This window comes from Rhinoderma darwinii (genome assembly GCF_050947455.1).
Source record: "Rhinoderma darwinii isolate aRhiDar2 chromosome 3 unlocalized genomic scaffold, aRhiDar2.hap1 SUPER_3_unloc_4, whole genome shotgun sequence".
In the NCBI taxonomy this organism is placed as follows: domain Eukaryota; kingdom Metazoa; phylum Chordata; class Amphibia; order Anura; family Rhinodermatidae; genus Rhinoderma; species Rhinoderma darwinii.
This window is the reverse complement of record NW_027461747.1, coordinates 344,741-366,871: the sequence shown is the minus strand read 5'-3', so window position 1 is coordinate 366,871 and position 22,131 is coordinate 344,741. Positions and strand designations below refer to the sequence as shown.

General features: G+C 45.2%; 1 protein-coding gene across 1 annotated transcript; it reads left to right on the top strand.

Moving 5' to 3' along the window:
* Nucleotides 1-175: 175 nt before the first annotated feature.
* Nucleotides 176-20,377, top strand: CNTROB (centrobin, centriole duplication and spindle assembly protein). Its single transcript, XM_075847395.1, has 19 exons — nt 176-256; nt 1,880-2,240; nt 4,865-4,952; nt 5,037-5,094; nt 5,526-5,670; nt 8,180-8,296; nt 9,548-9,664; nt 10,057-10,155; nt 10,250-10,456; nt 11,915-12,061; nt 12,233-12,366; nt 12,465-12,590; nt 12,734-12,875; nt 13,502-14,801; nt 18,670-18,809; nt 18,909-18,975; nt 19,171-19,225; nt 19,333-19,423; nt 19,510-20,377. Exons 2-19 carry the CDS (start codon nt 1,902-1,904, stop codon nt 19,594-19,596), a joined length of 3,459 nt encoding a protein of 1,152 aa, XP_075703510.1. The 5' UTR covers nt 176-256; nt 1,880-1,901; the 3' UTR covers nt 19,597-20,377.
* Nucleotides 20,378-22,131: the final 1,754 nt, after the last annotated feature.

Genomic DNA, 22,131 nt, shown 5'->3' with positions numbered 1-22,131 from the left:
GTGGAGTATTATACGGGAATGTGTACGTGAGGGCGGCGGACAGTGACAGGAGTTGGCTCTGTAAATGACGTGCTGTTATGAGCGCGGAAGAGTTTGTTTATAATGGGTGTTCCAAGATGGCGGACGGTGAGAGATCGTTGCCATGGAGAATCGGTTAGCTGGGTGGGCGCAGGATAGTGACGTCACATGGCGGCCCTGGAAGCGGGGAACACAGACTGCAGACGTTTATAGCGTCAGGAAGAGTCAGCAGCGAGATGTGAGTATTATATCCTGTACATTATAAGTTATTATGTGACACTGCTATTATATATATATATGGCGTCTTTTAACCCCTTCCCTCCGCATCCGCTTTTCACACGCCGCCTTCCAAAAGCCAGAACTTTTTAATTTTTTCGTTGATTTAGCTGTGTGGGGACTTATTTTTGCGGGACGAGCCGTAGTATCTATTAATACTGTTACATGCGAGTTTTATTCTACTTTTTGTTGGCGGTGAGGTGACCTTATGTTTTTATTTTATTTTTGTTACGGCGTTTGTCGTGCGGGTTAAATAATGTTATATCCGAATAGTTCGAACTTTTACGAATGCGACAAATCCAATTCCGGCCGCTATTGACTGCGGCATCTAAGTTGGTAAAGCGCCGGTATCTGAGTCCTCCCTGATCCCGGCTGTTGTGGTGAGGTATCGCCTGTAATATACAGCTGACACCCGCGGCGTATGGAGCAGTCTCCACCCATGAACCCGCTCCATACTCCCCACTCCCTACTATGATGTGCGGTGACGTCAGTACGGAGTTAAGGGCGCCTGGATTTCTCCTTTAAAGAGGCTCTGTCACCAGATTTTGCAGCCCCTATCTCCTATTGCAGCAGATCGGCGCTGCAATGTAGATTACAGTAATGTTTTTATTTTTAAAAAACGAGCATTTTTGGCCAAGTTATGACCATTTTTGTAGTTATGCAAATGAGGCTTGCAAATGTCCAAGTGGGCGTGTTTAAAAGTAAAAGTCCAAGTGGGCGTGTATTATGTGCGTACATCGGGGCGTTTTTAATACTTTTACTAGCTGGGCGTTGTGTATAGAAGTATCATCCACTTCTCTTCAGAACGCCCAGCTTCTGGCAGTGCAGACACAGCGTGTTCTCCAGAGATCACGCTGTGACGTCACTCACAGGTCCTGCATCGTGTCGGACGAGCGAGGACACATCGGCACCAGAGGCTACAGATGATTCTGCAGCAGCATCGGCGTTAGCAGGTAAGTCGATGTAGCTACTTACCTGCAAACGCTGATGCTGCTGCAGAATCAACTGTAGCCTCTGGTGCCGATGTGTCCTCGCTCGTCTGACACGATGCAGGACCTGTGAGTGACGTCACAGATCTGCACTGCCAGAAGCTGGGCGTTGTGAAGAGAAGTGGATGATACTTCTCATCAGAACGCCCAGCTAGTAAAAGTATTAAACACGCCCCGATGTACGCACATAATACACGCCCAGTTGTACTTTTACTTTTCAACACGCCCAGTTGTACTTTTGCAAGCCTCATTTGCATAAATACGAAAATGGCCATAACTTGGCCAAAAATGCTCGTTTATAAAAAATAAAAACGTTACTGTAATCTACATTGCAGCGCCGATCTGCTACAATAGCAGATAGGGGCTGCAAAATCTGGTGACAGAGCCTCTTTAAGGTCGGTGACAACTTATTTTTATTCGATAATGCCCGTGGACCCCCTACACGTGGTATCTGCGACATTTCACCCAGGTTTGACTTGACGGAGAGGCGTCATTGTGATGTTCACCCCATCCCCCTCTTCATCCGTTGTGCAGATACTTTCCGCTTTTTCCATTCTGATTTGAGTAACCCGTGTTCTCCGTCCTCTCTCCTCCAGCTTCCCGCGTCCGTCTCTTTTCATGGCTCTCCCTGACGCCTTCTCTCTCCAGGACGCCTCTCTCCTCAGCGGCATAGAGCCTCTTCCTGTGTCTTCTCCGTCATCTCCCCGTCACTCCCTGGCCGATCCTTCCTCACCTCCTCTCCTCACTTCCCCCTCCACCTCCCTCAGACGCGTCGTCTCCTCCGAGGTAACGGCTCGGCTCTATGCCTCCCTGAGACGCAGCCAAGAACAGGAGCCGGAGGAGATCCATAGAAGAACAGATCTGGCTCCAGCATCTCCCGTGACTTCCGAGGTGGATGATCTAGCGGATGAAATGTCACGGAGGCTCCGGGAAGGTGTGGAGGCTTCTGGGAGGAAGGTACGGCCAGATGAAGCCCGCCCTACCAGCGTCATCCCCTGATATCATGCCTGTTATTACCTAGACATGTGGGGGACGAGAAGCAGCTTCCAAAAGCGCCCCCTATCTCTATAACAAGACTGTAGGGCAGCTCTACAGTAAGAGCCAATCAGGGAGTCTAGCAGTCCTATCCCCGTTACATTGCCATCGGATACCACCAAAATATTCCAGCTGTGGGCTGTACAAAATTAGAAAAACATGGCTGTTTTCTTCCAAAAACAGCGCCACACCTATCAACAGGTTGTGTGAGGTATTGCAGCTCAGCGTGACTGTACGTCATGATTTGGCTTACATTATGCCACTATGACAAGCAAACACAGCAAGATCCTGGCGTTGACTGACAGCCTGGCTTCCGCTGCATCGGCTGGGGTCAGAGAAAACTCCAATACCAGCCGTTTAGCCCCTTAAATGCTGCGGTCAATGACAACCACAGCATTTAAGTGGTTCGACAGAGAAAAGGGGCTCCCTCTTATGAGCGCGGTTAAGGGGCTGCCAAAGGGTTGCCGTTGCAGCCAGGAGCCAATCAAGGGCCCCCGGGCCACTACGGCAATATGCCTGATAGACATAACAAAGCGTTATATCAGCGATCAGATCACATAGTGAAGTCCACTAGGGGGACTAAATAAATGAGGGGGGGTGAAAGTGAAAACAATAATACGCATAAGTGGCGTCGCCGTCGCCGCCGTGATCGTAACGACCCAAACAAAGTTAACGTGTTATTTCAACCGCAATTATGAAAGACGAATGTAAAAGAAAACAACAAAGGAATTGCTTTTTTTTTTTTATAATCCCTCTCTAAAAAATTAAATTATTAAAGTTAATTGAGAAGTCCCGTGTACTCCGAAATGGGACCAACAAAAGGTACATCTTGTGACGCAAAAAAAGCAAACCAATCCTACGTCGTCTACACCGACCGAAAAATACAAATGCGGCGATCCAAAAACGAATTATTTGAAGAAAAGAGTTTTTGTGCTAAAGTAATAAAACGGAAGCCCTTTACATATGGCAGTAATTGTACGAGCCAGGAATGAAGGCGGCGGGTTATTTACCCCGAGCCGCGAACGGTGCGCAATTAAAATCTAAAATACAATGACGGAATTTCAGTTTTTTTCCCATCCCCCCCAGAAAGAGTTAATAAAAGTAAATCAATAAATACCACGCATCCCGCAAAAAAAAAAAAAAACAACAACAAGCCCTCACACGCTACGTGGACGCAAAAAATACACCTTTCTGAATACGGCAAAAGCGCTAAATGTTCCTGCAGACCGTAACGAGAAAAGAGGCTTGGTACTTAAGGGGTTAATGACGCTGAGCTGCAATATAAAACACAACCTACGGACAGGGGTGGCGCTGTTCCTGAAAGAAAGCAGCCGTGTTTTTCTAATTCTGTACAAACCCTTTAAAGCGTCCCCTATAGGAATGGAGCGGTACTGCACATGCTCGCCCTCCGCAGCATTCACTTTCTATGGAACTGCGTAGAAGTTCAGCACTCGGCAGCCCGTAGTGAATGGAGTGGTGGCCGAGCATGCACAGATGGGACGATCGTTCTCTGGATCGGTAGGGGACCCAGTGGTCGGACCCCCACGATCAGACATATATAGGTGATAAATTATGTTTATGGGAACCCCCTTTAAAAGGGTCGTCCCACCATTCTCTATAGCGCTGTACTCGGCTATATCCGGCAGTCCCATAGAGAATGAATAGAACGGCAGCGTAAGGGGATTCGGGACCCCTGTTCTCTTGAGTGGTGGGGGTCCCAGAGATCAGTTCACTTATCACCTATCCTATGGATAAGTGATAAGTTGTGGTGGGACAGTCCCTTTAGCTGTTTGTTTCCACCAGGTGGCGCTGCTTATGTATGAATTTGCTTATGTAACTCATTCAGATATTGTCCGTTCCAATGTTCCCTCGTTCTAAAGCATTATAATCTACAAGACCGTACATTTTACCCACCCCTAAAGTTGTTTATCCTCTACAGGTGCAGGGTTCTGTTTACATTCACTGACACCAAGCAGAGGAATTAGATGATGGTTGAAGGGGTGTTTTTGGTTTCGGCAAATGAATGCTATTGAGTAATGAAAGGTTATACAATTTTCCAATATAGTTTCTATATCCATACCTCACTGTTTTCAAGATCTCTGCTTGCTGTCGTAGAGTAGGAAATGTCATTGTTTACTTCCAAGGGATAATAATCTGCCCTGGTCATGGGTCACAGCTCGTAGGAGTTGAGGTTAAGTTATCACAGCTGTGGCTGAATAGTGAAAGTTTTTAGGAATGACAGCAAGCGGATATTTTGAAAACGGAGGAATTGATACAGAATCTATAGTGGAAAATTGTATAATATTTTATTGTACAGTGAATACAATTTACTAGCTGGAAACAGGCATCCCCTTTTAGCTTTATTTACATAAAACTGGGCTGTCCCTTTAAATTTCACTGACTACATTAAAGGGGTATTCCCACAATGGTCCACAGGTCTGATCACCAGGACTGGGTCCCTCCCGTCCCCTTATACAGTATATAGACAAGGCTGTAACATTTTTGAATCGGCCCATTGACTATGTCATGACTGTCCTGCTCTACAGGAGCCCTCTCCATACATCTCGCAGATGGAGTCACTGCGGTGCCACCTGAAGAACATGCTCAGCCTGGGCAGCCTAGTGACCTCACACGGTGAGTGGGCCGGGCAGGATGGGGGGGAAAACCTTAGGTGGATTTGACATCTCCATGACAGCTTTTATTACCTTCTTCTTGTAGGGGAGGCCCCTGAAAAGAGACTGGAGCAGCAGAGCGACACCACCAGCACCCTGCTCAGGTATAGAGCACCCCATCCGATGACGTCATGTAATAACATATGTGCCCTATATGTATTGTCTAGACGTGCACCCAGCAGAGGGCTAGCTCACAGCCCCCGGACCCTCGGGCATATGTTGTACCTGAGCCCCCGGTATAAATGAGGCTTCATCTATGATGTCACTGATCTCTTATGTGGTGGAGGAACCGGTTGACCTTTCATTGCAACTTCTGTAACACGTTGTCCATCGCTTAGTGACAGGAAGCGGAGAATTACCTCACAACCCCCTTTCTATACAGCTGACTGGTACTGTGTATCCGAATATATCGGTAATCGATGTTACTAGCGGGGAAAGTCCTGTACTGAGGACCGCTCCTCCAGTGGAGCATGCTGGGGCATCTTGGGCCTGCTCTGCTTGTCACTTATACACTGTGCTCTGCTCCATCTCTTAGTGCCCACCTTGCCCAGGACCTCTCCCCACCCTTGTCTCTCGCTGGTTTAGAGGGGCTCTTCCCTCGTTATTCCACCTTGTATAATGCTCCTCTGCCCGACCTACAGCTGAGAGACAGTCTGGAGAAAGAGACAGCGCGACGCAAGGTAATCCCATCCGCAGATCACGGTCTCTGTGTCTCTTACTTTTGTTTCTCAATATTATTATTTTTTTTTTTTTCTATTTTTTCTTTTTCGCTCTCTTTCTCTCGCTCTCGCCCTGTCTCGCTCGCTCTCTTTCTCTCGCTCTCGCCCTGACTCGCTCGCTCTCTTTCTCTCGGTCTTTATTATTTTTATCTCTTTTTCTCTTTCTTTGTCTTGCTCACGTGCTTTCTCTTTGTATTTCTCCCTTTATCATTTTGTCGCGTTCACTCTTCTCTTTCTCTCTGGCTCCTTTCTCTTTTCACTTTTTTTCTCTTTTTCGCTTATCGCTTTTTCTCTCACGCTTTTCTCTTCCTCTCTCGCGCTTTTTATCTTCCTCTCTCGCGCTTTTTATCTTTCTCTCTCGCGCTTTTTATCTTTCTCTCTCGCGCTTTTTATCTTTCTCGCGCTTTTTCTCTTTCTCTCTCGCGCTTTTTCTCTTTGTCTGTCGCGCTTTTCTCTTCCTCTGTCGCGCTTTTCTCTTCCTCTGTCGCGCTTTTCTCTTCCTCTGTCGCGCTTTTCTCTTCCTCTGTCGCGCTTTTCTCTTCCTCTGTCGCGCTTTTCTCTTCCTCTGTCGCGCTTTTCTCTTCCTCTGTCGCGCTTTTCTCTTCCTCTCTCGCGCTTTTCTCTTCCTCTCTCGCGCTTTTCTCTTCCTCTCTCGCGCTTTTCTCTTCCTCTGTCGCGCTTTTCTCTTCCTCTGTCGCGCTTTTCTCTTCCTCTGTCGCGCTTTTCTCTTCCTCTGTCGCGCTTTTCTCTTCCTCTGTCGCGCTTTTCTCTTCCTCTCTCGCGCTTTTCTCTTCCTCTCTCGCGCTTTTCTCTTCCTCTCTCGCGCTTTTCTCTTCCTCTCTCGCGCTTTTCTCTTCCTCTCTCGCGCTTTTTCCAGTCTCTTCCCCTTATGCTACAATCAGACGAGCATGTCCGATTTGCACGCATAAAAAATGCAGCGTTTTTCCTACGCTTCTTGTGCGTTGCGTGTTGGCATCTGTGTGCATTGCGTGTGGCAAGCGATTTTCACATCCATGAAAACACGTTTTAAAAAAAAAATAGATTTCTCTGCTTTTCAATGTATTTGATGCGTGAAACGCGACAGCGCACGGATGTCGTCCATGTGCTGCCCGTGGTTTTCACGCACCCATAGACTTCAAAGGGCGACTAGGTGAGTGAAAAACAACACGTGTGAATAGCCCCATTGAATTTCACGGTCCGTGTGCTGAGTGATTTCACGGACGAGTATTACTTGAATGAGCCCTTACTCTTTATCTCTGTCTCTTGTGCTCTCTCTTTTTGTCTCTTCTTCCATTGTTTCTCAGTCTCTTCCCCTTACTCTTTATCTCTGTCTCTTGTGCTCTCTCTCTTTGTCTCTTCTTCCTTTGTTTCTCAGTCTCTTCCCCTTACTCTTTATCTCTGTCTCTTGTGCTCTCTCTCTTTGTCTCTTCTTCCTTTGTTTCTCAGTCTCTTCCCCTTACTCTTTATCTCTCTCTTGTGCTCTCTCTCTTTGTCTCTTCTTCCATTGTTTCTCAGTCTCTTCCCCTTACTCTTTATCTCTGTCTCTTGTGCTCTCTCTCTTTGTCTCTTCTTCCATTGTTTCTCAGTCTCTTCCCCTTACTCTTTATCTCTGTCTCTTGTGCTCTCTCTCTTTGTCTCTTCTTCCTTTGTTTCTCAGTCTCTTCCCCTTACTCTTTATCTCTCTCTTGTGCTCTCTCTCTTTGTCTCTTCTTCCATTGTTTCTCAGTCTCTTCCCCTTACTCTTTATCTCTGTCTCTTGTGCTCTCTCTCTTTGTCTCTTCTTCCTTTGTTTCTCAGTCTCTTCCCCTTACTCTTTATCTCTGTCTCTTGTGCTCTCTCTCTTTGTCTCTTCTTCCTTTGTTTCTCAGTCTCTTCCCCTTACTCTTTATCTCTGTCTCTTGTGCTCTCTCTCTTTGTCTCTTCTTCCATTGTTTCTCAGTCTCTTCCCCTTACTCTTTATCTCTGTCTCTTGTGCTCTCTCTCTTTGTCTCTTCTTCCTTTGTTTCTCAGTCTCTTCCCCTTACTCTTTATCTCTGTCTCTTATGCGCTCTCTTTGTCTCATCCATTGTTTCTCAGTCTCTTCCCCTTACTCTTTATCTCTGTCTATCTTATTTTTTCTCTCGTTCTGAGTTTTTGCCCCGCTCTCATTCTTTCTATCTTTCTCTCTACCTGATGCTTATTCTCTGATTCCCTTGCACCCTATTTCTTCACTCCCTCTCTCGATCTTTACCTGTGTCGCTCTCCTATTCTCTGTCCCCCTCCTGATCTCCCTCAGTGACTCAGTCATCTGTCATGACTCTGGATCAGCAGTTAAGCCTCTGTGTGATGTAATCCTGTTAACGCATCACGTGGTGACTGTCCATATTAAAACCAGCTCAGCTTTCCTCTAATTACCCAGCATCCCCTCCCCCTCCACACCCCCACACAGCACCTTTCCCCCCCCAATGGCAGACTGTGTCTCCCTCCGCAGCACCTGGAACGACACATCCAGAACCTACAGAACGAGATGTTGGAGCTCCAGCAGAGGGTGTCGGTGATGCTGGTGGCCGACCGCAGGAAGGACAGTATGATCCAGCAGCTGGACCAGGTGACCTTCATTATATCACTACATGTGTGTATCTGGGGTAGTCACGTCCCTGCAGTCACATGGCCACCATGGTACATACTCCTCTCACTCACTGACCTCGGTGCAGGGGTTGTACAGGATTAGAAAAATATGTCAGCTTGCTTCCAAAATTAGCGCCACACCTGTCTACAGGTTGTTTGTGGTATTGCAACTAAAAATAATTCACTTTAACTGCGTAATGACGTACGATGTGTATGCTCGTCATGAGCGGCTGGGCGCTGCATACTCATCATGCTGATCACACAGGCATAGCACGTGTGTTTGTGCGATCAGACTCAGGGCAACAGTTGTAATTCACAGCCCCGCTCTAATGGCAGAGATCAGAGAAATCAAAAGCAAAAATATTCTTCTGCTCCTTAAAGGGTAAGCATTTGACAAACTTCTGACATGTCATAGTGACATGTCAGAAGTTTTGATTGGTGGGGGTCCGAGCACTGAGACCCCCACCAATCGATCAAACGAAGCGGCAGAAGCGGTTGTGTAAGTGCCTGTTCGGCTTTCTATGGAAAGCCGATATAGCGGTGTACGGGCTCATAGACTTTCTATTGAACCCGTACTCAGATACATTTTCTTTTTTGGACTGGGCAGTCTCTTTAGGGCCTCGTATTCCCAGAAGTACCTACAAACTGGAGATTCTCTTTAATGGAGACTTGTTGGGGCAACCATATTGTGACTAGAGCAGTTTTACGATCAATATGCAAGGTGACATCCCCAGGTGTTTTTCGGGGCATATGGAGGTAATAGAGGAGGGTCCGTGCACAGAGAGGTTCTTATGGACACCAGGCGTCCCTCTCTTCCCTTGATGATCACAATAGATTGATGGGGGGTCCTAGCAGTGGATTCCCTGGCGAAGAGTTAGTTTCTTGGGTATCTGCATGATGATCAATGATTGTTCTAAAGGACCCAAACCTCCTTTCTGATATCATGAAAGGTGAATTCCAGCTGAAATACATCTAACACTTCACAGTGACAAAATAGGAGATATGATTGGTGTTGGGATGATCCATGGACTCTGTCCCCCACGAGTCTAAAATGGAAGAGGCCACTGCACTTCATGGCATTGAGTCACTACCGCTTCCATGAAGATGTTTTTCATGGTGAATTTCCCTTTAAGATGTTTTTGTTTTCATCATAAATAGGCCGTAGAGGCCCCATGAGGGTAAAATACGTCCTTGTCTGGCTTCTAAATTCATACAAACTTTTGGCCCTCAGACTCTGGCCTTGGTAGTCGGGGGCTGGAAGCAGCAGGAACACCAGAGAGAGGAGTTCATGCTGCGTATCAGACAGGAGAAGGAGGAGGCGGAACAGGCCAAGACCAGAGACCAGGAGGTGAGTAAGAACACCCGGCCAGCGTTGTCCATATCAATTGTGAGGAGTTCCCTGCTCTGATTATTTAGACTGAAGCTGCCCATTCACATCACCATCGTTCAACCACCAGGACTCCGTGGAGAAGACAAGGAATCCAACTGGTTACAATCCATCCCATCTAACCCTCGGTGGGAGATATTGGGGGACGATTGGGCTGTCCTGATAGACTTGATATTATCGACGGGTTCCATACAATTTGATTTTGGAGTTACGAAAACCTAGGGCACATGTCATGGGAATATCCCTTTAACAATTTGACTCGAGAGAGTTCATAGAGTCCCGGATACCCTCTCGCAGGAGTTCTGCCATTATCTGTCAAATGTTCTTCACTAATAATTTCCCTTATGCCCCAGACCCTGACACAGGTGGAGCAGCAACTGGCCGAGGCCCTGGAGTCATTGGACCGGGAGAAGAATGCCACCAAGGAGCAGCAGACAGACCTGCAGAGGCTGGTGAGACCATGATAACTATTTCTATAGAACGTGTCCCTCCTATTCATAGTCACAGTATCTAATATGACCTGATTGTACGATGTCCTTCCTACAGGTTAATGAGCAGACGGCTCAGATGTCTCAGCTCCAGGCAGAGCTGGAAGCAGAGGAAGAAGTCCGAGTGCAGGAGGGACAAGAGCTGGAGTCATTGAAGCACCGTATGCAGGAACAGCAGAGATCCTGGGAGGAGAGGGAGATGGAGCTGCAGGAGGAGAGCAGACGAATGCAGGATCGGGGGGCAAGAGAACTGGAGAAGGAAAAGGTGACATCATATCCCAGAATTCTGCTAGATATCCCAGCTACTCCTTGTAGAATGCACTTTGGTAACTCTCCAGATTTTGGGAAACTACAAGTCTCAGCAGGTCTGCCTTCTGGGTAGAGCTCATCCTTGTAGAATAGTCCCCATCAGCCAAAGGCACAAGTCGTCATGGCCTGTTTTCTCTTGATGATGCCTGTGTAGGTTTCCTATGGTGATGGGACTGACAGCTCTACCTGGAAAATCTAGCAATCACTCAAAATCTAGTAGTCCTTAAAGGGAAGGTTCACTTTTAAACATCTTCCCTGAGAGATGTCATTAGTGTTAGTCTGTGCCCTGTGATCCCTACTTATCGCGGAGCTGTTTCTTTGTTTTCTGACCTGGAGGTCTTCCAGTCTATTGTTGGAAATTTCCCATTCACTGCAATGGGAGATGTATTCTGAAATTAATCAGCACAGATGGTTGGGCCTTAAAGGGGTTGTCCACACACGGACAACTGAGGACATATCCACGGCATGGGTCATCAGTATATGATCGGTGTGGGTCCGACACCCGGACCCCGCACCGATCACCTCTCTGGCTGCCTCCAGGCACCGGATGTTATGCAGGGTATGCAGCATTCAGAGCTGAAAGCAGATGGCTCCGACTACTGCATAGCGGCCGTGCTGCGGAACAGCAACTCTGCTCCTATTCACTTGAATACTGCAGCTCGGCCGCTATTCTGTGACTTGAGCCTTCTGATTCCAGCATGGACACCCAGTGTCCGGGTGTTGGTCCCCCACGATCATATACTGATGTCCTATCCATATACTGTGGATAGGTCATCAGTTATCCATGCGTGGACAACCCCTTTAACGACTACATAGTGCTAAATGGTGGTCATTCACTTGAAAGTTTTCACATTGATAATTAATCACCTCTGTACAGGATAGGTGATAAATGTCAGATAGGTCGGGGGTCTGACTGCTAGAACCCCATTGATCCAGAGAAAGGGGTCCCAGAGTGCCCTATGCGTATGAAGCGCTATCTCCGTCATCCCCATAGAAAGTGAATAGCGCAGGGGTCGAGCGTGCGCAGTTCTGCTCCATTCACATAGGGCACTACGGGACCCTTGTACCCGGTATTGGTGGGGGGCCCAGCGGTCGGACCCCCACCTATCTGACATTTATCAACTATCCTGTAGATGGGTGATAAATTATCATAATGAGAAAACTGCTTTAAGGCTCAGGAAGGCCGCTTTTTTTGGATGTGGGAACATCAGGGAACACATTGATCCCAGACAACATTAATGCAACTAACATAACAGACAATTTTCTGTTTTGCGTGGAGCAGTGTTTTATGCCAGTGGAATATCAGGCTGGTAAATGTAGGTTGGCTGATTATTCTCTAAGGATATGCCCTCCATGTCTTCCTTCCATCCATTATTCTTAGTATAAGGGCTGTTTACTGTCCCCCTCCCTGCAGGCACTCTCTCAGCAGGAGATCCAGAAGTCCCAGCAGCTGCAGCTGGCTCTCACTACCCTGCAGGGAGAAATCCTGCGCTTAGAGCGTGAACTGCAGACATCGCACCGGGAAAGAGACACTCTGCAGATGGAGCTTAACCTAGAGAAGGTAATGATCTACTGCAACACTTCTTCATAGGTAATGTGGCCCAGACAGAGTATATATCCCTCTTCATGGCCTACAAGTTCTGGTACTGGTATTCTGTTACAAGCTTCTGTAAATTCTGCAGTTTACCCTATTTCACCATGTCCCCTCAATTTACTTCTACACCCTCTGTAGGCGCGAAACGAGTCAGAAAAAGTACGGATAGAAAGTGAGCACAAAATGAGACTGGAAGAGGTGATCACAGAGAGACTGAGCGCGCTTCATGAAGAGAGCGCCCAGCACTCGTGCGCAGTTAGGGAACAGCACAGGTACTGACCTGAGAGCGCTGCAGTGTGGACTGTAAGGTGTGAGCTTGTGAGTGAGTAAACACAGTTTTACTCTGTGATTCTTGTTTCACAACATTCAGAAAACAACTACTGGAGCTCACTTCTCTGCACGAAGCCGAGCTCTGCAGCCAAATGTCCCAGTTCAAAACCGAATATCAGGAGCGCGAACGGCGTCACCGAGACTTCGTCATGGACTGTGAACTCAAGTGAGTCTATCGCCTGGTAGTATTATGTCATGGCTGTCGTGTTGCCTCCTCTGTCTGTGACACGGTTTCCCTGGCAGATAGAATATCGGTACCCTTGGCCCCTGTGGCTCCTGATATAAAGTCTCTCCTTTTTCTCTTTGAAGGCTGTCTCGCTCAGAGGAACGCTGTCAAGAACTGTCTCGGTCTCTTCGCCAACTAGAGAGTGAGAGAGCAGAAATGTTGTCCCAGCTTCAGGATGTCATGAAAAGTCACTGGAGTCAAGCCCTTCGAGTTCTCACTGCCAAGGTCCAAACTCTTTGTGTGAACGTTTTAAAGTAGATTTGGAATGATACTGCTGACTCCCTCTTGTCTCCATTCACTTCCGTACATTATGACACTGCCCTGTCACATGCAGCCCACTCCTTTTCTGTGGGAACACTATTTCTTCCTTTTTGTAACTCTCAGTCTCTGATTTTCCACTTGTGTCCTTCACATCATGACACTGTCACTTGCAGCTTTGTCATTCTGAAATGTTGAAATAGGCATTTATGAATTTGTTTAATTTCACTTAAACTTAGGCCTAATTCTCACAAGTGTTTTTGGTCCGTGATATACGGTCCGTATGTCTGCCGCATTTCCCGGACCGAACACACTGCCGGGAGCCGGGCTCCTAGCATCATAGTTATGTATTACGCAAGGTGTCCCTGCCTCTCCGCGGAACTACTGTCCCATACTGAAAACATGTTTTCAGTACGGGACAGTTGTCCCGCAGTGAGGCAGTGACACCTAGCGTCATAGATAACTATGCTTCTAGGAGCCCGGCTCCCGGCAGTGTTTGGTCCGGGAAATGCGGCAGACATACGGACCGAATATCACGGACCGAACACGCTCGTGTGAATTAGGCCTTAATTTGTGTTTCCATCTCTACATAGGTACCCTCTCAGGAATCCCCGATTGCAATACCCCAGACAGAGACTTCTGAACAGTGGACTTCCCAACTAACGAGAGAAGGTGGCTATGGTGAGGAAACCCCTGTTCAAGCAAATCCAGGGATGGTTGGAGCTGACAACCTGCCTGGGATCACTAGCTGGCAACCGAAAGGAAGTACTGGCTGCCATAAAGATACTGATGGACGTGTTCAGAGGAGCGGCCTACAGATCAAAGCCAGTGGTAGCCAACACGTCGAGGATAGTCAGGGTAGCAGACAGGTCGGCAGTAGAAATCTTACAGATAGCAGTGGCACAGATTTAATCAACTTTAGCCACTTTATGAATGATAGAAGCCAAAACATCATGAGGTCAAGCCCTGTAAAAGAAGCAAGTCTCCGCTTTATGACAGATGGAGCACACATGAGTAATAAGACTAACACTGGGGGCCAAGCCACTCCGAGTGGTACCCAGTTGAGTGGCAATATTGATCAATTAGGCAAAGCCTCAGGAACGGCAGATGCTGCTAGTCTTATTAATAGTGGTGTTTTTAAGACCGGTGACCGCAACACACTCCAGCAAACTATAGCAAGTGACACAATAAGGAAGTATATTACTGGCCCCTATGTAATGGAACCCTATGGTCAGTTTGTGGTGGATTATAGCCAAAATTTGTTCTACCCGGAGATGACCAACTTTAACATTATTGGGACTGACCAAAGCAAGAACACCAGTGGTCAACCTGTGACTAGAAATGAGACATTTATGCCAAGAGGTGGTAGTGGCCACCAAGTAGATGGAATCCATCGGTCATTTATGGGAAGTCGGAGAGAAGTGACATTGTCAGAGAGAAATCTCTTAAGCCATGCCAACAACAGCCAGTTGAAGAGCTTAGGTGTATGTTATTCCACTAGTGATCATAACCAACCTCCAAACCTAAAAAATAGTACTTCTGTCCAAATCCATAACCATGCCAAGGAAGATACCAGTCGGACCACCGAAGACAGTAGCCAGTTAAAGGAAACTAGTAACCCAGTAACCTGCCCTAGCCTAGATCAGGCTCCATTGACTATTCCTAACCTCAGTCCTATATCCAAGGTGTCTCTCCAAGGGCGCAGCCGTGAGTTTAGACTTCCTTCAGCATATCAAGAGAACCTGATCACTGGTCACCAACCAAGTCGCAGAGCACCTGACCCAGAAGAAAGTTTCTACCCAATGCAAGTTGAAGAACTGAGTCAGAGCTTCAGTAGCCATCATGGTTTTTTCCCTTTGGAGCCACATGCAGATGGCACAATGACTGGGACTGGTGAGTATGATCTTCAGTGCAGGCTACTTAAAAGTTATCCTACATTATGGTAGATAGACCCAAGTAGTTACCAAGACTGTCTGATAGACAATGACAAAAAGTATGAAGTGGTAGGAGTGTATTGATGTCGTTGTCATTTCTCTCTAGTTGCATTCTGTGATGTCACCAGTATCCATTTAATGGATACACTTTATACTCCGTGATGTCATCGGTGTCTAATGGAGGAGTAGGCGATATTGAGTTGTGTAAAGAGACTTGTGGATTATACATTGTGTTTCTTGTAAAATTTTCTGTAAACACAAACCTCGCTTTTATATTTGCATCGAAATGTCTTTAAGAGGCTTAAGGTCTTAAAAGAGCTTAAAGCGCAACTGTTGGCAATGCCTAGTAGAACCTCGACCAGCATTTAAATTACCTGACCGTCTCTTATGGGACTGTCATAGCGCCTATCTTTTTTTTTTTTCTTCTTTCTCCTGGAGAGGTCTAACTTACTTTTAAAGTCTATGGTCCACCCTTTAGCTCCAGTAAATGAGACCCAGTTCTTAACCTGTCATCGTTATGACCTATAATATTATTATTATTTATTTTAAAGCGCCCTTATTTCCAGGATGCTGTATATATGACAGAAGGGTTTAATAATCATGAGCTTGCTGAGTGAAAGAAGAAGAGCGGGACCTGCCCACAAGGGCTAACAATTTATGAGGGAAGGAGACTGAAGGTGACGGTTGAATGCCCCTCCGGTACTGAAGTTGTAGAAGGTTATTGTAGGTTTTAAGCTTTTCTAAAGAGTTGTGCAAGTTGCATTTGATGATTTGGATGGTGGGAGACAGTCTCATTTTTTTGGGGTAGCAAGTTCCAGAATATGGGGGAAACGCAGGAGAAATCTTGAAGGCGATGATATTAGGAGCAGACGAGGAAAGCCGAGAAGAAAGTCTTGTGAGGACTGAAAGTTACGTGTGGGATGGTATTGGAAGATTAGGGCAGAGATGTGTGGGGGAGACGGATTGTGGACAGGCTTTTATGTCGTTGTTAGTATTTTGAAATGAATTCGCTGGGCAATGGGGAGCCAGTAAAGAGACTATATGACTATGTTCATGAGATGTGCTGGGAAACCCAAAAACTTGAGGACACCATCATCTTTCTGACCGCTAACATTATGATCTTTGCACTTGAGTCATGTTAGGCTGTGCTATCCATGAGACCAACCACAACACCCCAATCATCTTAGTTGTCATCCCTTCGGTATTAATGGTTTCATTTTATTGCAAAACCGCACATTTTTCGGGATGAAAAGGTCCTGCATAAAGTGTTAGATACTTACCTTCCCCCAGTGCCCTCCGTGAACGTGCTCTTCTACAGTATCGTCTCTGTTAATTCAGTATTATATGACATCACTGTTCTCGGCATAACCGTTTCAGGACATAGAAAAGCCGGGCTAAGCAGAGGGAAAGGATTTGCTGGGGGATGGAAATGCAGCAGAGAGGCCAGACTGAAGTATTCTGACCAGCACTAAGGCAATTAAAGGGACTGTGTCATAAGAAAATCACCTATTGTTTAAATCAAGTTTTTATGTTCAACTTCTTTTTTTATAGAGTTTTTTTTGTCCCTTTTTTACATGTTTATTTTCTATGTTCTTATCTGTATTAAAGCGTCTCTGTCACCACATTATAAATGGCCTATCTTGTACATAATATGATCGGCGCTTTAATGTAGATTACAACAGTGTTTTTTATTTAGAAAAACGATCATTTTTGACAGTTATGACCTATTTTAGCTTTATGCTAATTACTTTCTCAATGAACAACTGGGCGTGTTTTACTTTTTGGCCAAGTGGGCGTTGTGGAGAGAAGTGTATGACACTGACCAATCAGTGACCAATCGGCGTCATGCACTTCTCCCCATTCATTTATTCTGCACATAGTGATATAGCTATATCGCTGTCTGCTGCCTCATATACACACTATAACGCTACTCATGTGTCATGACAATGAATATACATTACCTCTAGCCATGACGAGATGTGTATTCAGAATCCTGACCACTTCTGTAGCGTCTGTGTGAGACCACAGCACAGCGAGATCTCGCTGTAAATGACAGCTTACAGCGTAATCTCGCAGGACTACGCCTGCTATGCAGTAAATCAGAGAAGTGTCAGGATTCTGAATACACATCACGTCCTGGCTGGAGGTAATGTATATTCATTGTCCGGACACTGCAGTAATGTTATAGTGTGTTTATGTGGCTGTACATAGCGATATAGCTAGTAGATAGATAGTGTAAATGAATGGAGAGAATTGTATGACGCTGATTGGTCAGCCTCACACACTTCTCTCCACAACGCCCACTTGCCCAAAAAGTAAAACACGCCCAGTTGTCTATTAAGAAACTCATTAGCATAAATCTAATATAGGTCATAACTCCGTCAAATATTATCGTTTTTCTAAATAAAAACCGCTGTTGTAATCTACATTACAGCGTCGATCAGATCATGTACAATATAGGCCACTTATAATGTGGTAACAGCCTCTTTAAAAAATAATCCTACAATCTTGCAGTTTTCACTCTGGCCACTGTTCCTCCCAATAGACTGATCCTTCCTGTTCTGTAGTGATCACTTCTCAGCATCATCTCATTATCATTACAGACAGGATTACACTGATGTGTGTGTGTGTGTGTGTGTGTGTGTGTGTATGTATATATATATATATATATATATATATATATATATATATGAGATGACACAGGATCCATCATAGGTGATGGACACAGCTTTCCTCCTATTCCCCCATGCACATTGACCTCTGCACAGCTCACAGAGCATGCCTAGAAATCTCTCCCATTAAAGTAAATGGGTCAGCTCCACTCTATTTTTTCCTATGGTCCATGTAGCTGCTGTAAAACATATCTATAGAAATCTACAATCAAAAACTAAAACACTTTTTTTTTTCTAATCGCTTTTTTAATTAGGAAACCTATAGAAATGATACATTCCCTTTTAACCAAAAATCAGCAATAATTAAAAATTAACAGCAGATCTTGGCGATCACAAAAAGTTTATTTTAGGGTGGCACTCTATGATGACAAGAAAAATGTGCCAAATTTTTTTATTTTATTTTTTAATATAAAAAAGCAAATCGCCTAAAACAAAGTTGCAAAGATCACATCATACTGGTTATAGTTAATATTATCTTCGAGATCACCTCTGAAGGAAGAAGTCTACATGGCAGAAGCGTTACTTTGGGGCACTATCATTGCATTCTAGATCCGGAGAGCACTCAGATAAAAGCAATAAGCCTAACATCCGCTTACTTTCCAGTGATCATTTCTATGATGTGCTCCCCAGATTACACCCTGCACATTCATATGAATGGGCGACCAGGGTTATAACCATTTATTCCGAACCAGAGCCACACCTTTGCACTACCTCTCCACTTAGGGAGTCCCCCTTATTACGTCCTTGAGAAGCATAACCCGTTTAAGTGAATATTTGTACATATAAAACCGTTTTAGGAAGGCCGAGTGTTTGCTGGCATGTTAACTGCAATCACTTTTTATGTAAGCTTTCTGACTAGCTGCAAGGCCATGACTGTTCGTTGAGTTTACTAGTATACATATCTTCATCTGACCGTTGCATTGAGGGTGTATCGCTTAAGACACTTATGTTGTGTAACGTTCTAAGTGTCTGTGGCAAAGAACAAGTTAATTCAGAGGATTGAAGGGAAATTATTTATTAACAAGGCATGGCAGGGAGTCGGGCTAATGAGCAGAGACATCGGCAGGGGGGCTTAGTGCATCAATAGGGGGTAAAATGAAGGGATCACTCTGTTCATTCATACTTATATCTCTCTAATTTATACCCCTCTATCAGTGTCCACAATTCTCCCCCAAACATCTGCAGAGCACCCCTTTCATGAGGAGCCTTCCATAAACACCAGGGAGACTTCATCAAACTGGGGAGGAGAAGACCAAGCCACCCCAAATCCCATCCTCCAGTACTACATACGTATGGTGAGCGCTCATTGTGATTAATATATGGTGTGCATTCGTGTAAGTTGATAAAATGTATCTGTACAGTACCAATTATTTACCCTGCCGTTTCCCTGTTAGTTACTTGATCGGACTCCAGGGGACCCCCTGAATGAGCTGGATAAAGGTCTGTTTTGTCTGAATGCCGGTAAGAGGACTTTAACAGTAAGATAGAGGGTTTAGTCTATGGGTGGTATGTGGGGTGCAGGAACGGGAAATATGGGGTAAAGATAAAATCTTGGCTAAGGGTGGTGTGTACAGGGCATGAAACTACTGTTATATAGATGGTGTATTGAGCAATGTTCGTGGGCACGTGTTCTCGACTAATAATTTTCTCTTCTAGATATGGCTGAGTTGTCCAAGTCTCTACAGAGCAGAGGGGACCATCCCGATCCTATGTAATAAATCTCACTTTTTAATATATAATATAGACTTTTCAGTTTTCTCGGATAAACGGTTTACATGTTTTACTTTACCGTAACTGTTATAACACCCATCCCAACAGATCGGATGAGACTGAACAAGAGGTCTCCAAACTTCCGACCAATCCCAAGAAAATTCCTGCCTCTAAAGGACCAGAAACGGTAAAAAAAGAGGTAAGTGACCCCGAGATTCATAGATACTAAAATGTGCTCTTTTTTTCTACAGCCCTTTTCACCACCTACCCTCTTCTACTTCTCAGGTGCTGTCCATTCAACGTCGTCCTGGTCTTCCTAAACCTCTGAAGAGGGTGTCTGCACGAGGGGGACGTACTGGGATCTGGAAATAAGATTTGGGCTAGTTATGTGTTCCGTGTGCGTAGTCCGTACCCTCTGCTTCTCTGACACAGTGGGAAAAAATTGTTTATACATATCACATACAAATTGAAATATGTGGAGCAGTTTGGTGGGGTCCCAGTGACCACAGTGTTCCTTCTATGTCACCGGCAGCATGGGAACAGCTTAATCGGCACTACAATATGAACACCCCACCAAACTGTTCCCCATATCTTAGCTTCCCAGACCCCTGTGAATATGAGCTTAGAGGAGTGGAGTAATGTAGTGCTCAGGTCATGGAACATGGAAGTTAATTGAGAACTAGGGCAGTTTTGAAGATATTCGACAATAACAACATCACCGAGGTGACCGAAATCTGATTGACTTTGGAACTTGCATAGTCTTCTAAAGCTCCATGTGTCATCTTAGGAGAAGATAGTAGGATAATAGTACATCATCTGTCCTGCAACATGTATTCGGTTTGAGGGTAGATGATATAATGTTCTGCACTTGTGAGTATAGTTATTGCAGGCAATACCTTTCTATTGGGTGGAGCAGTGGCAGGGGAGGACTGTGGGTGCAGTCTGTTCCTACCTCGTCACCCTCATCATAGGATGGACCCTCACAATGCCATTCTTAGTTCGTGAATATTGCAGTGCCTTTTTTATGTTGTGCCATTTTCTTTTAATCTATTGTTATTTCTGATGTTTGCTGTCTATATTTATTATTTAATGAAAGGTAACATTTTTGTATAAATTATTTTTTAATAAAATTTTAAACATTTGTAAAGCCAAATTAGTGTGATGTGGTCTTCATACCCACAATCTGGATCACCATCGGGGATGTAAGGGAGGGGACAGTTATTTTTCTGGGTACAGAGACCTCTGATTCTAGAAAAATCATTTGTGTGTACTGTACATGTGTCTATAATGTGAATGTGAAAGTGGCTGCTGTAAAGATATAGTGGAGTAGAAACATAAACTTAAAATTCCCCCCCTCTCGTTTAAAGTTGGCACACAACTACAGACCAGTAATACACACACCGTTTTGATGCCGTTTTTTGAGCCAAAGCCGGAAGTGGATCCAAAAGGAAGTAAAGGTATAATGAAAAGACAAAGGCATCTCCTTTCTTTTGTATATACTTCTGTGTTTAAAACGAAGCCAAAAACGACATCAAAACTGCGTGTGATCTTGGACTAAAGGTGTGTCTTGGGACGAGAAGTTCTGTCTCCCCCTCTATGTGCCAGACTGGAGAGCTATTCTGTCGGAGCTCCATGAATTACATGGGTGGCCATTCATTTGAATGGCTGCCATGTAATTCTATAAATGTAAAAGGACTTGTCTTCGTGAGGCACCCCTTTTAACCCCTTTCGCGCCATTCCGCAATGACGTGCCAATATGTCCTGGTGTGGGGGGAGTGATGTATGGAGCACGTCGATCTTGGCCTCCTCTGACCAATAATCTGCGCCCCCACTGCGCGATTGTGGGGTGCCGATGGTTGCTTTGGCAGCCTAATCAAAGCCCCCAGGACTACCTTCAATCTGCCACTGTTAAAGGTGTTGTCCACTACTGAACAACTGCTGACCTATCCACCGGCTGCGGCTGCCTCGAAATAAATATATATTTTTTCAGTTTCCCAGTATGGTACTTCAAATGCTATCAACAGAAATTACAACTCGTCCCACAAAAAAATAAGCCCTCACACCACTCTATTGATGGAAAAATAAAAATGTTATGGCTCTTGGAAGACAGAGTGAAAAATTAAAATTCAAAATAAAAAAATGGCTTAGTCCTGAAGGGGTTAAGTACTTGGTGTGAGTGTTGTCATGAATATGTGTTCGTGTGCTGTGGCGGTTCTACAATAAAAGCCAATACATTGCTCTACCTATAATTGGATATGAAGTAGCATGTACATGAATGGGGAGAAAGAAATGATCCAGCGCTGGTGGTGGTATTAAAAGGGAGATGAGAGTCCCATGTTTATTAGAAAAAAGTAGTAAAATCGGAAGGGAGACGCAGTCCCAAGTTGCAAGTAGTCAGGATTTAAACCTGAGCCTACGCGTTTCGAACGCGAACTGCGTTCTTAATCATGGCAAGTAACCTTACTTGCCATGATTAAGAACGCAGTTCGCGTTCGAAACGCGTAGGCTCAGGTTTAAATCCTGACTACTTGCAACTTGGGACTGCGTCTCCCTTCCGATTTTACTACTTTTTTCTAATAAACATGGGACTCTCATCTCCCTTTTAATACCACCACCAGCGCTGGATCATTTCTTTCTCCCCATTGATATTCTACACCGCGGGCCGTCGCGGCGATCCGATTGACGCTACCAGGAGACGCAGACCGGTGAGCTGGAGGTTCTCTCCCTGTTTCCATTATTCACATTATAGCATGTACATGCTCTAGTATGCACACCTATGCTGACTTTATAGTGAGGTTATATGTAGAGATATTATGGTGATGTGTGTGGTTATATGGAGGTATGTGAGGTTATATTAAGGTATACAGTTATATGGTGGTTTACTGGATATATGGAGTTATGTGAGGT